This window comes from Apus apus, chromosome 9 (genome assembly GCF_020740795.1).
Source record: "Apus apus isolate bApuApu2 chromosome 9, bApuApu2.pri.cur, whole genome shotgun sequence".
Taxonomy (NCBI): Eukaryota; Metazoa; Chordata; class Aves; order Apodiformes; family Apodidae; genus Apus; species Apus apus.
The window spans coordinates 5,539,643-5,556,479 of record NC_067290.1 but is presented as its reverse complement, the minus strand read 5'-3'; the positions used below and the strand labels follow the sequence as shown (position 1 = coordinate 5,556,479).

At 41.2% G+C, this 16,837-nt stretch overlaps 1 protein-coding gene across 1 annotated transcript in view; it reads left to right on the top strand.

The window, feature by feature from the left end:
- The window catches only part of PTPRG (protein tyrosine phosphatase receptor type G), a 401,265-nt gene that overhangs the window by 370,685 nt on the left and 13,743 nt on the right, over positions 1-16,837 (top strand). Inside the window, exons 15-20 of the mRNA XM_051627714.1 lie at positions 2,687-2,778; positions 13,485-13,581; positions 15,277-15,359; positions 15,593-15,727; positions 15,948-16,082; positions 16,445-16,617. Coding sequence (XP_051483674.1) covers positions 2,687-2,778; positions 13,485-13,581; positions 15,277-15,359; positions 15,593-15,727; positions 15,948-16,082; positions 16,445-16,617 — 715 coding nt within the window. The remainder of the gene's footprint in view (positions 1-2,686; positions 2,779-13,484; positions 13,582-15,276; positions 15,360-15,592; positions 15,728-15,947; positions 16,083-16,444; positions 16,618-16,837) is intronic.

Genomic DNA, 16,837 nt, shown 5'->3' with positions numbered 1-16,837 from the left:
GACAAGCTGCCCTAGCTGAGCATATACCCCAACTCAAGAAATTTGTGTTCCTGGCTGGGAGTTTGGAGTTGGAGGTGATGGATAGAAAAATACAGATCCAAATTCCTTGAATACTTTCCTGTTTCATTGGTTATTGTAACACACTATATCATATATAGAGCTGCTTTCTAGTGGTTATCACTGGTGGGCAAGATGGGAAGCTGCCGTGTCCTGGCCAGCTTGTGGGCTGCATGTCCCCTCTGGGCTGCACCTGTCCCTCAAGGGTTGGCCTCAGCTTCAGCAGCATGAGCTCCTTCTTACCCAGTGAGCTCATATGACAACAGTATTTGCTATTTAATATGTTTAATTGTTGCTCATGTTATCAAATAGGGTAAGAAACTGCATTGGGTTAAGGCTTCTGGAGGGAGTCGGAAGTGAAAACACAGAAGAGGAGAAAGGGAGGAGAAACAATACAGGATAGTTGAACAAGAGAGTTAGCAGTGGCTATGAAGGTGGAGACATACTGCCACCGTGCAGTGATGATGGTAAAAAGAAAACTAACCATATTTTGCCATGGATCTCTGGTGCAAACCCATCCTTGAAATTGGTGGGAATTCAATGGACTGGAGAGTATGTTATCTCTAATGTATTTTTTGGCTCACAGATCACAATTAATATTATATTCTGCCTTCTGCAAAATTAAATTGGACACACTGGTCTGCCACAGTGAATACTTGATCTCAGTTGGTCTCAGTTGAGCTAGGCTACTAAAAAAAAAAAAAAAACCAACAAATTATAACTAAGGAACTTCTCTTGTGGGAGTATGTGGAATTACTATCATAGCACAAGTTATTTTCAAGGAAATGTAGGATGTATGGGTTATTTTCTAGGAGAGGAAAGATTGTTCTATGGGCTCTTTCTATTGACTCCTGTTCCTATAGATCATTTCATTCAAGTGTCTTGGCTGAAAAAATACTAATACAAATGTTGCTATGAGATGTTGATCTCAATATTACATAGAATAAATGTTATCACTTGAATATTTTAAAGTGCCAGCATTTCTGCATGCTGCAGCTTTTTGCTAAGCTGAGCATACACTTGTCAAATGTTTTGAATTCTGTATTATTCAGTAAATGAGCATGTGGTTAATTAAAGTAGCATTACTGTACTGGGAGGTGATCAGATTGCAAACATATCTTTAACAATTGGCTCTCGTAAATAAAACAGAGGAGAGCTGATTGAAATCTGAAAATGTCAATAGATGCAAAAAGCCACCTTAGAGCATTACCTGATAAAAGAAGAGTAGAGAAGTAATGACATGGTCAATATTAACTGCCATCAGCTGGAAAGAAATCAGATTGTCAGGGATCTGTAAAATTCTTGCCAAAGTAGAACCTCATTTACACATACAGATCTTCATACCCTTTGCTAAGAAAAGCATATGTGACAGCTTAGAGGTTTTAGCTGCCAAAGATCTTTCACTCTGAATTCAGTAAATGTCACATCTATTTATTTATCGTTAAATTTTGCTAAGTATCTGTAGAAATATTTGGATTTTTCTATCATAATGTAGATGTTTAAAAGGAAAAGAATCCAGATTATAATGCAGCTGTAGCACCAAACCATATGGCTGCTAAATGGGACCAAAAATACACCACTGAATTACTGGGAGTAAACATAAACTGGATGCAATCTTCAAAAAATATTAAATGGAATATATAAATACCAGAATATTGCCATCAAATATGCAATCAGACAATAGTAGCCATCAGGCAACAGATTATTTCACATGCTGAAAGTAACCACAGTTGTATAGCAATTTATGTTTTCTAAATACCAGACTGAAAATATTAACTAATGAATCTTGGCAAGCACAGTGTTTCCACCAACTGCAGTGGTGGTTGTAACATCTAGGCCTTTTTTGAGAGAGAGAAAGAGAGAGAAATAAGGCAGCCATCCTATACCTTTCATTAGAATCTGTCTGGAGTTCCAGGTGCTCAAAACAGTCTTGTTTGTCTTTAGTTCAAGCCTTTGACTTCTTTTTTTTAAGGAAATATCTGTGGGTGATTTATTGGTATATCGGGTGGAATTTGCACTGTGCTGAGCAAGAACAAATGGTCCAGTGGAATACACATTCAATGTTCTGAATAGTGTCTGGCATGAGAGAGAACTCAAATTAGTGTGGGTGTTGTGTTGCCTGTTCTGCTCAGAGTCAGGTTCATGATAAGTCCATTTGGATTCTACGTCATTGTGTAAAAAGGAAAAATCCAATAACTTTCAGGAGAAAAAGTCTGTGTGTCTCTGTTCAGTCTGGTAAAAACTGGGGGCAATTGTCAACTGTGCTTTCTTATTCTGTGTCTCTCCTGTTCTTTTTATGCAATGTGAAAGGAGAGGAGGCCTCTTCATCCACAGCCATCTTCAAACTGAATAAAAACTGAACAATCCTTGAACTGCAATTGGACTTTGTCAATTCTCATCATGGGGAATAGACTCTCAGTATTTATAACTGCAGTGCTTAGAATTAGAAATATAATGTGAAGAGTTTACTTCAAAATTGGCCAGATTCATCAAGATTTCCTGTTTTCACATATTGAACTAGCTCTGCCCCTGGGAACTCAGATCTGAGTGATATTGAGTGAAGACTTTCTCTCCTGAAGTTTTATGTATGAGACAAATAGCAACTCAGAATATCTCTTTCTTTCTACAGATGATATGGAAGCAATTCCAGTCAAGCAGTTTGTTAAACACATCAGTGAGCTGTATTCTAATAACCAGCATGGGTTCTCGGAAGACTTTGAGGTACGATTTAATGGTCTAGCAATAAAATGTTAATTGTGTATTAGTAGTTAGGGACTGTGTGAAGTTGTGTGATGCTGTCATGCCAGGTAAATGCAATACTAAAATGTATGAGAAGAAGTAGGGAAATACCAATTTGCCAGCATGTATAAGCAATGTGGGACTGGACATATACAGATGCTTTCTAACTACCATAGATTTGGTGCTTTGAAGTGGGGACCCTCCTGAGTTTCTATTAAATAGGTAAAGCTGCCTGCAGTCCCCCAGGAGCAACATGAAAATAGAAGCATTTTTTTTTCACTCTAGGCTTCTTTCATAATCTGTATTGTATATGATTCTTGTTGGCCCAGAATTTGCTCCACTTAGTCAAACTGAGAAGTCATGTACCCACCGAACTGAACAAAAAGGAGTAAAATAGTGCTCACCATGCATAATAGTAGTAGAATTTGGTATTTTATGGAAACCCAAACTATGGGTCAGTTCCTGGAGTCCTTGTTCATTTTCTGTTCAGCCAGGAGACATCCCTGTTGAAGTCATTGGTTATTTTGTTCCAGTAAAACCTAGGAGAATGGCTTCAGGATTCAGTTGGTAATATTTACATAATGTGAGTATTTTGAAGTTTATATCTGGTTACCTCTTAGGACAGATTCTGACCTATAAATCTGCTACAAAATGGAGGTAATTTCAATTAAGTCAAAGCAGTTTCCCACCTGGGTTACCAACCACTTACTGTGTGAGCATGGTAAGCATCACACTGTATGAGGACAGGCTGCTGAGTAAGGGCTTAGTAAGCACAAGTCAGTATTCTCTGACTAGTTTTTAGGCATTTCTTTCATTCAGTCTTTCAGTCAGAGTCACAGTTGAGCTTTTGGAAGTACTGGGAAGTAGGGCCCCCAGGAAATTGCATGGAGCTGTGCTGCTGGCTTCCCCACCAGCAAAAGGAGGTGTGTTTGTGTGCTGCAAGTAAATCAGAAAGGCAGCTCTGCTTACAAACAAGGCAGTGAAACAAAATAGGTGGCCTAATGTCTACAAATTCTTCACTTACTGCAGTAAAGACAAAGCTGCATGCAGGAATTATTTTTAATGGGATCATTTAAAGCATTTATTGTTACTGTTTGGTTACTGTCTATAAAGACTCGCTGCTTTGTCTGGTGCCCAAAACCCATTGTATAAGTTAGAAACGTTTTGCATTCATGAGGAAAGGCAAATATGTAAGGTGTTAAAGTGATTTAGTTCAATTGACTGCTGGCTGGATGGCTGAGCAGGAATATTGAGGCATTTAACAATGTTGATGGTATTCAGGACAAACATTTATTCTCCAGAGAGTAGAATTTGATCAGGATGATCAAATGCAACTCACTCTTCTCAATTATTTATGAATTGCAACCCCAGTGCTATTCATCACAGCTGGGTTTTACACCATTTAATTACTCAAAATAATCAGCAACACATCTGTAAACTTGGTCTGGCTTTAAGCAGGCTTTGCTTCAGCTGTCACAAAATTGCTCCCATTAACAAATGTTGGACGCCTTCCGCCCATGTTTTAGCAAAGAAAAACACTGTTCTGATAGCCCTATTTTTCCCTTCCTCCTGGAGCTCCCTGCTGTGAGAGGCACACCATGGCAGCCAGCCACAGAGATGGCTTTGGCCAATTAGTCCTGTTCTGGGGAGCATGGGGTCCCCTTGGGAGGGAAGTTAAACTCTGCTGACTGCACTGCACGCACCAAATCCTGTTCTCTGTGCTGGCTTAAAATTTGGAGCATCTGCTTTGAAGTCAGTATAGCTACTCCAGATGTATTTCCTCATAGCTGAGGTCTCGGCTTCCTAAAGAGTAAACAAAATCTCCTCCTAGAGTGAGGAGAAAAAATAGGAACAAGGTAATCACTGTCAAGGATAAACCATCCAACTCCCTTTTGTTGCTCATGTTCTGGCCTGCTGATGCCTCACAGGCTTGTTTTTTTTGTTATGGCTCACAGTGATGGGACAGAAGAGTGAAATGTGGGATTTTTCATGGAGTCTGTAGGTAAAATGTTTGTTAAGTGTTAAAACTGACTCAGAGATCAGAATTTCAGTTTTGAAGGTGGCTGAGGGATAGAAGAGCCTGAGGTTATGTTTATGCAGTAGTGTTTGGAAGTGGCTAGCAGTGTAACTTCTCACATCCCATCAGATCCAGCATGGTGTGTGTGCTGGAATTGTATGTGGTTACAGTGAAAATTTAGCTAATATTTTATGGAGAAACAGTAGGATTCCAGCTGAAACAGAAAATTCAGTGTCAGAGGGCTGCTTGTCTTGTGTGGAAAGTATCAAAGCCATGTCATGCCTGGGGAACGTCTGAAGAGGTATTAGGTTCTGCATTCATACAGAGTTTTTACCAAAAGATCTGCTTGTACATCTGAAAGGAAGAGGGGATAGCACGGAGATACTGAAAAAAAGTGATCAATATTATAGAATAAATACATCTTCCCGAAGATGGCGCCAGTGGATGGGATTTTTTTACATGAGAAAAGGTTCAAAAAATCTCTTGAGAAGTTTCTGTGGAAGGAGGTTGTGTCGTGGTGGAACCTGTGGGAGGAAAGACTAAGCTAGGCACACACACATGCTGCCCCATGTAAGAGGTAAAACACTCTGTTTGTTGCTGGCCTGTGGTGTTAAGTCTCTTCCTGTGTTTTTTTGCAGTGTGTTTTGGGTCGTATTGAGTTGGTTTTACATGAAGAAGATTCCTTTGAAAATAAATTGTGTGAATACTCCCTCCTTCTCTTAAAATGAGCTGTAATTACAGCTAAATATTTTGTGAATGTGCCTAGGAAGCGTTTTATGCACAGAGGAAAGAAGGACCTTGAACTCACAAATCTTTCCTTGAGATTTCCAAGGAGAGTGCATCCAAAATGAATCTGTATTCCCTCGGGGTAATCACAGCACAAGTAGCCAGGCTTATTGTCTGGTGATAGCTGGACTTTCTTGTGTATACAGAATTGTTCAGATTTCTTTTGAGTCCCATTAATTTTCTATTTTTTATAGAAACTAGATATATAAGGCCCAATTTAATACTGAACAACAAATAGCTTTTTAAAATAAAGTCCACAATCCTGCATCACTAGTGCTGGTCTCCTTGTATTCCACCTTGGGATTTACTCAACCAAATACTGAAAAAAGTTAAGGAGGTGTTTTTTGTCTTGCTCTCCAGCACCCTCTTGCTATGGCATCCAGGAGGAGATACCATATTTTTACAGGGCAGCACTGAGGCAGGGTTTGGTGGCAAGACTGAACAGAGATTGAGAGGCTTCCTGAGCCAGAGATTATATCTACTCCTTGTCTAGCCAGAGATTCTCTTGGCATCATTATGTTTAATAGTCCTTGATAGATCTTTCTTCCACAAATTTCTAATTGCTTCTTGAACACTTTTAGACTTCAGTTGTCCAAAGCATCCCATAGCAATGAATTATACGATTTGTTCCACAAGAATAGACCTCCTTTTGCTTTTAACTCATGCCTAATAACTTTTCTTTGTGCCTCCTAGTTTTTGCATCACAAAGTACATCCCTGTTCACTTAAAGGCCTCACATGATCCTGTCTGCTTCCCTCAATCTTATCTGTTTTCAAATCTGAAGAAGTCTAAACTATTTAATTTGTTTGAGGAAGCCATTCCATAGACTTATGATGACTTGTTCCCTCTGTACCTTTATTTCTTCCTTTACCATATTCTTTTTGAGATGGGAAGGCCAAAACTATGCACAGTATTTAATGAGTGGGTTTACTGCAGAGTTCTGCTCAGTGATGGTTTCTGTTTTTCTATTACTTTCCTTCTTCTTAGCATACTATTTGTTTTTTAGCAACTACTGAGCACTCGGCTGACACCTCCAGAAAACTATCAGCTAAGACCCCAAGGTCTCCTCACTGAATGGCAATAGCAAATTGGGAACCTGTCAGTATGTATATATATTGCTGGGGTTAGTCTTCCCAAGTATATCACTTTGCATTTATCAACATGGAATTTCATTTGCCATTTTATTGCTCAGCCACTCAGTATTGCGAGACTGTTCTGCTTCCCTTTGCAAACAGCTCTTGTTCTAATTATCCTGAATAATTTCATGTCACAAACACACTTTTTCTCCTCTATAGTCCATTTATTAATAGATTAGGTGCATTAATCTCTTCTGGTAAAATCTGAACACAATTCCTGGGCAGTGAATCCTACCTTTAAACTGTTGGTATAGAAGACAAATTTTCCTTTTGCTCCAAGACAGACCAGTTTTTCAAGAGGCCTTTTCAAAAACATTTTGGAAATCCAAATATGCTATTCTTTTCCAGACTGTTCTTACTTACAGGCTTCTTCAGAGACTTCTCCACAGTGTGCTAGAGGCATTCAGTAACTCTGCTATCTATTAGAGTGTCTAGCAGTTTGCCCCACAGAGAAGTCAGATTTAGTGGGCTGTAGTGCCTGAAGCCCCTTCTGGATCTCATTTTTAAAACTGATGTCACGATCATCATCTTCTATTCCCCTGATAGTCAGCCTGACTTTGTAGGACATGTGTCCTCCAAATTCTTGGTATCAAAAAGAGTGTGAAGTGCCACCTCCCACAGCAAAGCCTTTCACTCCCTCCCCCTGGCCAGTTACTGGAATAACAGTACGGTTTTTGAGCAGTTGTGACCTTTTGCTCTAAGAAAGGAACGCTGAGCCAAGAAATCACCCTCCATCCCCAAAACTAACTGTGATTTTTTATTATTATTTTTTTATATATACTGTACTGCAGCATTTGGCTTTCTGAGATCACATAATATTCTTTCCCAGCTCCCTGTTTCTGGAGTAAGTTGGTCAGTGCTGCTGCAGGAGTGATTAGAGTGGGTGAATGCAACCTCCACAGACCTCTCCTGCCTGTGGCTGTGTGAGTGTAATGATTCATTGCCAATTTGGAGTCTGAACAGGCTGGCTGAACTTGGAGGCAGGCTGTCTAGCTCCCTCGCCACATAAATTGAAAATATCTTTATACTCCAGTGGCACCTTCTTCTAAATGTCCTGAAATGTAAGAAAATAACATAAATCTATATCTTCAGTGATGTGGCAGGGATTTGCTAAAGTTATCCTCCTGGTTGCTGCTGCTCAGGGCAGGGGTCATTAGCTCTTTTTAACGGGTGACCTCAGGATGTTATTCTCTAGCAGAGAGCTGAAGGCAGAGAACTGTGCACTTTGCACATTTCTTGAGACACTAAAACACTGTGTAGATATACTGGCAGATTAGACCTAGCTTACAACAGACACATGCTTATAACTGCATCTACACCAAGAAATCTGGCAGTAGGAAGATGCCATTTCAAAAGCATGCTGCCAGCAGAAGTTCCTGCACTGGGAAATGTTTTATAACCCTGGTCCAAAATTGCCATAATTGGGGGTTTTCTCAGCACACGTGTTGCTGTACTGAAGCCAAAGGGAAGCAGTACTGTGAAGCTGGAGGAGGAAGGATTGCTGCAGCAGAGGGTCTTCCCAGAGTTCTCAGTTCTTATCTCCCTACCCTAAGAAACTGGCATTGTGAATTAAGATATCAAGTCGAAGAGTGTCACCGTTTGACTCAGGTCCGACAACAATGCTCTCGATCCCCTCCCCCCCCCCACCCAGTCAGGGAAGGAGAGAGAGAACAGGAGAGAGACTTGGCTGGATTGAAAACTAAACTACACAGCTTTAATTAAAACACTAATGAATCACACAAGAAAATATATACAATTATATACAGATATATTCAGATATGGGCAAAAGCCTCTCGCCTCCCCCCACCCCCAGCAACTCCCACAGCACTCCCCTGAACTGGCAAGAGTCCCGAGAAATCCCGGAGCCGCTGCTGGAGAAAGTGGAGAGTTATGAGGGTCAGGAGAGCTCGAGCCTAAGGGTCGGCGGTGATGGATGAGCAGAGTCCTCCCCGGACGCCGGCCATGGACGGAAGAGAGCGGCGAGAAGAAGGAGGAAGCTGTCTTCTAAGATCTCTGTCCTTCCTCTGAGCTTACGTAGATATATGGAATGGAATATCTTTGGCCAATTTTGCTGTCTGTCTAACTCAGCCTCCCACGGGGGGTCAGAGATCTCCCCATAGTGTCTGAGCCGGCGGAGTGAAGGTGTAACCTTGAAGCCTCAGTAGTTAGAAAAACATTCCACTGTCTTATCAGCCTAGCAGAACACACAGTTGCTAGCTAAAAGAAAGCTTACTGAAGGAAAAAAAAATCAGTGAAAAGAAAAATTGGCTTAATCCTGGCTAAAACCAGGACAAAGAGAAGCAATAAAAGCAGTTCAGGTACCTGGGCTTTCTGTCACTGACCAGAGTTCCACAGCCATACCCAGAGCTCCTGCCCAGAAGCCCCGCTCAGAGGAGCAGCCCAGCACGGGCAGTGCAAGTTTTCAGTCAGCCTCTGACACTTCCCTGCCTAATGAAGTGCAGGCTAACACAAGCAAACAGTCCTCCACTGTCCTCTTCATTTACATGAATTTTTAACTATCTATTCATCATTCCTCTGCTGTTATTCCTGTGTTGAATCCTTGTGGTTTGTTTGTTTTCCCCTTCTTTCTAGGCTGTCCCCAGCTCCCCCCTCTCTTGAGGGCCATCAGAGAGTTTATGCTAGCGCTCAATTATTGCAAAAATCTACACTATTCCTGTGGGATATCTTCAAATACTATCTGCTGTCTCTGTTGGTATGCTATCTTCATGTTTACTGTGATAAAACAAACAGCAAGAGCACTACCACAGAATTCTCCAACTTGGGATTAAAATAAGAGATAAAAAAATGATTTTAGGAATGGAGGAACTAGCTGCTTTCATGCTGAACAAAACCACAAGAATATCGAAACATAGCTATGGATCTTCCCTAATTTAGTCCTTCAAATTAGGACCCTTTCTTTGCTCATGATTCCTCCTCATTGCTATTCATAGGCTTTCACAGTTCAGGCCCTGCTAGGACATCAGACTGAAGTAATGGGAAACAACAGCAGCCCTGTGTAAGGCCAAATCACTGTAGCAAAGATTGTTGCACAGAACCTTATAACGCCAGCAAGACGCTGGAGCAGTTTGATTTTACACTTAAATGGCAATTCTTTGAAGTTTAGAAGAAACTAATCTGTAACTTGTTTCAGAAAGGCAATGAAAATGGGTCGTTAAACCTGGGTGTATCAAATTCCAATTAGCATTAGCATGGACAATATAATTAAAAGGTAAATTAGCCATAATAGCATAGACTAGAACACTTTTTACAGTAACTAACGGTCAATTGAAACCATGTACTTTGGTTTCTTGGATTGTCAATGATAAGTTGAAAGGACAGAATAAGAGCCTGTATCCATTCATCTTTGGGCAATAATACGTTCTGCAAAGTTAAACCAGAAGAGCAGCAGTGTGCTAGCCAGCCACTGGTAAAATCAGGGGAAGAGACTAAATGGGATTAAGGGAAGCTGAAGAAAATACTCTCAAGCTGAAAAAATTGTGGATTCAGTATGGATGTGGTAACATGGATACTGTCTGCCCTACTCCAAGGTGCAGTTTTGTGCTAATTGGAGAGGAGTTTGCTCAGGCTGCAATGAGCAGCCTGAGATTAGACCTGACCTGGTGGCCTGCCTGCAAACTTAAGTTATAAGAATAGTAATAATCATAGTGATGTTTTAAATGCAAATGAAAGACTTGGTAGCCAGTAAGATTTAGAAATCCCAGGGTGTTCATCACATAAGCAACAGAAAATGCAGGGAACGTAAATATGTAATTAACATCAGTGTGGTAAATGGCATAATTAGGATGGTGACTTTTTGGAACTTTCTCCAGGGTGATATTTATTAACGCCAGGCTGTCCTCTTCTGCCAAAGGGTAAATAACACTCTGAGCAAAGGCACAGATAACAGGCTACAACTAGTTTTGTCTTCTTCCAGTATTTTGTGCACTGATGAAAGACAACCACTTTGACTTTAATAACAAAGGAATGTGAACTTATACCTTACTGTCTGGTGGGGTGAGCCTATGGTTTAGTAATTTGCTGTTAGAATTTGAAGAGATGAACTTAGGAGGGTAAGAGAGCATTGATGACCACCCTCTGCTCTCAGCCTGATGTCTGTGCAGCAGAACCAAACGTTGTCAGTGGCTAGCATGGAGCTGGAGGATATCCTCAGTCCCCTTCTCATTGGACAACCTCAGCATCCCAAAGCATTGGTTGCGTCCTAGACTGGGAGGGGTGAAGTCAAAATGGCCTTTTATTGTTCTACATTGTTTTTTTAAAAAAGACAAGAGTTGAGGTGCGTTGGCAACAGGGAACTTTTCTTGAACAGTCTCCTTTTGCTATGCTTTGCAGAGTGCAGACATAGGAATCCACCATTACAGCAGCTTTCCAGAGTATTAAAAACCATTTAGAATATTATGTGTTAAGAAAAGCCATTTTCACATGATCAGCTCTCACAGCATCAGACCTTTTCCACAGCGGTGTTTTTCACTGTCTTAGCTTAATCTTCCTCTTCTATTAACTTTATATTGGCCAGCTGGGAACATGTACAGTTGAGAAAACAGTCAGCATCAACATAAAAAGGTTAATTAAAATGATTAACCTCACCAACAATTCCCTTATGGAAAAATCCTATAGAATTTAATAGAAAGTGATACATTTACTATGTAGTATTTAAACTGTCAGAGAAAATTCCTTCGCAGGGAGGTAATTCCCTATTAAATTCTATAACTTTTTAGATTATTCTCCACAGTACCTTATTGGATTAATCTGTATTAAGTTCTACAGTATTTGGCATAAATGTTTTAATGCTAGATAACTTGTAAAAAGAATTTTGTAGTGATGCAGGGATGTACGTTTTGACATGAGGCTTTTCAGAAGCAAGGGGGTTGTTTTTTTAGGAATTACCTACAGTGGTACAGCAGTGATGTTACATGATTTCTAAATGCAAAAAGAAGGGCAAAACAAAATTAAATCAACCTAACATAAGTAATGTTGCTTTTCCAGTTATGACTTAGGCTGAACTGATCCTGCCCATTGTGTAATCTGAAGTCCTTTGCTTACTGCAGCTGACAGGCAGAGTAAGGGGAAGTGCACACTTTAATGTGGTTTTTTATTTCTGTAATAGAAATGGAACTATGAAAATTCTATGAGGGCCAGCTGAGAGTTTTGCTTGATTCCTCTTTGTCTTTGCTCAGCTCATCTCCTTGAATGTAGTATGTTTCTCCCTGTGGAGAGGGGGTGGAGAGAGAGAGAAGAAATTGTTATTTGGGAGTGTCATGTAGATATAAAAGCTATAAAATGTTCAAGGTTTTAGTATAGTTTGCACTTTTAAAAGGTAAATGCTGGGGAAGATATCAAAATTGCTATGCAAGTCCTTTGTGAAATGTCTGCATAATGCTGAGCTCTGTTACATCTGCTGTTTGCATAGCATTTCTCTTGATAATTTCTCTCTGTCACTTAGCTCGTGATCTTTGTAGCAGCTGTGAGCTCCTAATGACTCTTGCTCTTAGGCAGGTTCTTTACTGTTATTTTTAAAGCCAGAAGTACAAAGTAATTTGGCACTTTCCTGTATATCCTTGGGGAAAACTGGTTCTGTTTGGTGCAATTTCTGGGACTTGCAAAAGGTTTGAATAAATACAGTATCTTCCACAACTTTGTAAACTCCAAACATTGATTTATTTTTCAGAAATATGTTTTTAAACTGAGAATGTTTATGCTAGTGATAGAAGGGGATCTAGCTTTTTCAGGAAGACTGTGGTTAAATAAATACAAAAAATATATCCTGGAGGTGATATGGCACATAAGTTTTAGTGATTCAGTTTGCAAGACAGTCTCTGAAGTGTGTAACTCTCTATGACAGTCTGGCCAAGGGGAAGAGAGAAAAGACCCTCTATTGCCCTACTTCAGTAGCTCTGCATTCTGTTGTTGGACAGTGTAAGAAAGGGGGTAGGTTAAGAACTAAAAAATCCATTTCAATTAGGTATCTAACCTACAGCCTCAACTAGAGAGAAATCTGCATCTCTAGCTTCATTAACCTTGGCAAGCCTGGTCTCTTTCTGCTCTGTAAATGTATATATACATGGATACAACCTTTTATCTTTTTTTACTGTATCATGGGCTGTTATTCAGTGTCCAAGCAGTGATATTTAAAGCACTCGCTGTTATCTTCAGAGATCTATTTTATTTATATTTTATAAAAGGCATCTCTCTGCAGAGAACTAATAAAAGGTCAGTGCCAAACTTAAATGTCAGAAACCCTGTTCGGAGAGGTTATAAGCAGATAAGTTGTCCAGCGGTCAAAGGCTCCTGTTGAAGTGGTTTTTGTGCTTTGTTTCTTACACATCACTGGCCACTTTCGCCTTTGAGGGACTCTGTCTTTTCTTTACAAGAGGGGACAGAGTTGGGCATCACGGGAGATGCAGCCCAGGAGGTGGATGGACTGCTCAGAGGGGACAGTCAGGGTGCCCTCAGGGTGCCCAAAGTGCATCTGTTATCAAGTCTGTAGAGAGGAGCACAAGCACATGGCCAGGAGCAGCTAACACAGCTTGCTTTAAGCAGACCATACCAGGACAAGCCTGAAGGACTTTGTGTTCAATCCAGCAATCAAGATATTTCGATAAGAACCAGTTTTGATTAAGAAATATTGATGTTTTAAACATGGTTTCTGTAAGCTGTTGCAACGGGAGATAAAGCTTTCATATTTTTTTTTGGACCAACACATTTTCCATTTGAATAATTGTTATGCCTAGGAAGTGCAGCGCTGTACGGCTGACATGAACATCACTGCAGAGCATTCCAACCACCCCGACAACAAGCACAAGAACAGATACATCAACATCCTAGCCTGTAAGTAAACACCATGAATCCACCCTCAAAGGCACTCTCCTCACAGTGTGTCTGTGTGTGACTGGAAGGGGCAGGTGGCTTCAAGTTAACAGTATTGCACAGTAATTAATAAAGATGTAAAAGTGTGGCTGGGAGATCATTTCCCTATTAAAAACAGTGGAGGTTCTGACTTCTCTGGGGCCAGAATTTCACTCCAGATCTTGTTTTAAAATATTTTGCAGTTTGATGGTCCAAGTGTAGTTTCAGAAGTTTAGTATTAAACTTTGTGCAGGAGTAACTGGATAAATTGATGATCAGAGCTCTTCTGCCTGCTAATGTCTGCAAACTGGCCAAAGAGAAGTGCATGGTGGAGCAAAGGGTTTTATTGATGATCCCTGAGGTTCCCTTATAATCCTAAAGGGCCTAAATCTTACAGAGTGTACCTGCTATATTTCAAACCACTTCAGCTGTGTTTACAACTTGGACAAACAATGATCTTTGTAGCTCAGTGCAGGCTCTGCCTGTATTCCTCCGAGAAATGCAAATCTGGACTCTGCTGTAAATTATTGCAGGTCTGGGATGGAAACGTGGTAACTTTTTCCAGGTTGTTCTCTGATGTGGAACAAATGGCAGAGGCAGAGGTCACTGCAGTTTAGGAACAAAGATGGAGAGTCACTGATAAAAAGTTCACAATGTTCATAAACCATGTAATAGAACTTGAATGGTTTTGATGGCATAGGAAGGAAATGCATGTCTGTAACATTCTCAGAAGTAATCATGGCGCCAGCTGAGGACCAATTCCCACACCTGTAAAAGACTTGCTGTGTGGCCTTGGGCAAGGGAATTCATTGTGGTCATCCCGACTTGATTTTAGACATAGATGTCAGGTCCCTCTAGGCACAGAGAGAGAAGTACCACTGGAGAAGAACTGGAGCAGGCACTCCAGTTCCAGATTGCCCCTGTAGGAACCTGTCTCTCTCCAGTGGTGCTCCAGGAAGGCAATTGAAACCAGATTCTTCACGTTTAAAGTTAGCCCATGTGGCTCATTTTTGCATATGTTGGAAGTGCCACCCAGCCCAATGCTGCTGCCAAGGAGCAGAGGGACTGCAGTGTTCTTCTGATTTAAGCCCAAGTCAAGCATTTGGGTGGAACAAAAAGAGGAACTAAAGACGGTGACCTAAAGTCTAGCCTCTTGGTGTGATGAGGGTGGTGAAGGAGTGAGGACATTCACTCAGGTCCCAGAGCCAGTAGAGCTGTCTGAGCCCAGTGCTGAGTGGCGAATACTGAGCTCAGACACTGAGCCAAGTAAAGGCAGCTTTCCTGTTTGCCAGAGCTGAGCTGGTGTCTCCAGATGATGCTGCACAGCCCTGTGGCATGTCCTGACTCTTTGAATCACACTGCACTGTGTTAAGTGGATGATTCCAGAGATCAAGCTCCTGAGGCTCCAGTGTCCTTCAAAGAGAAGCTGTCCCAGCATGATACATACTTTAAGGGATGTGAAGCCTGAGGATCTGCTGCCATGAGCAGATGACCAAGAATATGTCCTCCCACTTCCCCAATGACTCCAATCCAAGGCCAATTTCTTCCATGTATTAATAAGGGCTACTCCATTACCCAGGAAATGGGATGTTTACCTGCAGTTCTGCACTTTTCCTTATACTTCTTAATGTTCTTATATTTCCTTAATGCTTCTCTGCTCTGTTTTTTATCCTGCAGATGATCACAGCAGGGTGAAGCTAAGGCCTTTACCAGGAAAAGATTCTAAGCACAGTGACTACATTAATGCTAATTATGTCGATGTAAGTTGTTTGAATTGTTTTTTTGTTGTTGTTTCTAACTCTGAATCCTTCCACGAGGAGGAAGTATTGCCACTTGTGAAATGGTTGTGTTTTCCAGCTTCACATGATAATTTTGCTACAAATTCCTTGCTATTCTGAATGAGAAAGGCACGTTTCTTTGTTACCTTTAAAATATTAATATGTCTGCCATGATATTGCTTTAATCTCACTTGGCATTATGGTTTTCTTTGAAGGGTTACAACAAAGCAAAAGCCTACATTGCTACCCAGGGACCTTTAAAGTCTACCTTTGAAGATTTCTGGAGGATGATTTGGGAACAAAATACTGGAATCATTGTCATGATCACAAACCTTGTTGAAAAAGGAAGAGTAAGAGATTTTCTAGTTTATTAGTCATTGCTCCTTACCACCTCCCCAGTCATGTGGGCAAAATTTGGTTTTCTATGCTTTGGGATTATATATATATTGATGTATAAGATAAAACTAGCGTAACAGAGGGATACACAGACGGCCGTGATTTTTTGAAAAGCTCTAAACACAAGTTAAAAAAAAAACCCTTAGCCAACCATCCAACTATGTTTCTGTTCAGAGAAAATGTGACCAGTACTGGCCGTCAGAGAACAGCGAGGAGTACGGCAACGTCATCGTCACGCTGAAGAGTACAGACATTCACGCCTGCTACACCGTGCGCCGCTTCACCGTCAGGAACACAAAGATGAAAAAGGTGAGTAAAGCCTTCACTGCTCTCATCCAGATGAGCAAAACTCAGGGTTTGCATAGGCAGGCAGCAGGTGGATGGGAAATAAGTAGGTAAAGCCCGGGATGACAAGGAACCCGGTGAAAAGCTTAGCCTGTATTTCTTTGTCTCAAGTTCAGTGCTGCTTTGGTGTCACAGTTACTGCTGTTACTACCTGTTCCCACATGTGTTTTTCCTTGATCTCTGTCTCCACCTAGCAGGAGGCAGAGCTGCAGAAGATTCTTCTGTTAAGAGTCTTTTTTCAGCTGAGCAAGCCAGTAGAATTGAGTATCTTTTTATACTTCCCTTCCCTAATCTTTCTCTTCTTTCTGTGCACACCTTGCACGCAGGGTCAGAAAGGGAACCCCAAGGGGCGGCAGAACGAGCGCACGGTTATTCAGTACCACTACACCCAGTGGCCTGACATGGGGGTGCCCGAGTACGCTCTGCCCGTGCTCACCTTCGTCAGGAGATCCTCTGCAGCCAGAACCCCGGACATGGGACCAGTGGTGGTGCACTGCAGGTATGATGGGTGGGATTAACTGCTTCATGGCAAGTGTACCTCCTGCACAGCATGTGCTCTTAGGTGCCACCTAAGACAAAAACGTAAGTTATGAACACAGAAGGAATGTGCCAGCCCTGTGGAGTGCAGAGAAACATGCTTACATCTGGAGACAGCTCCAATGCAAAGGCTCTTCCCAGTAGGATTAGCAAGACCCTGTGTCATGATACTGAGCTGCTGA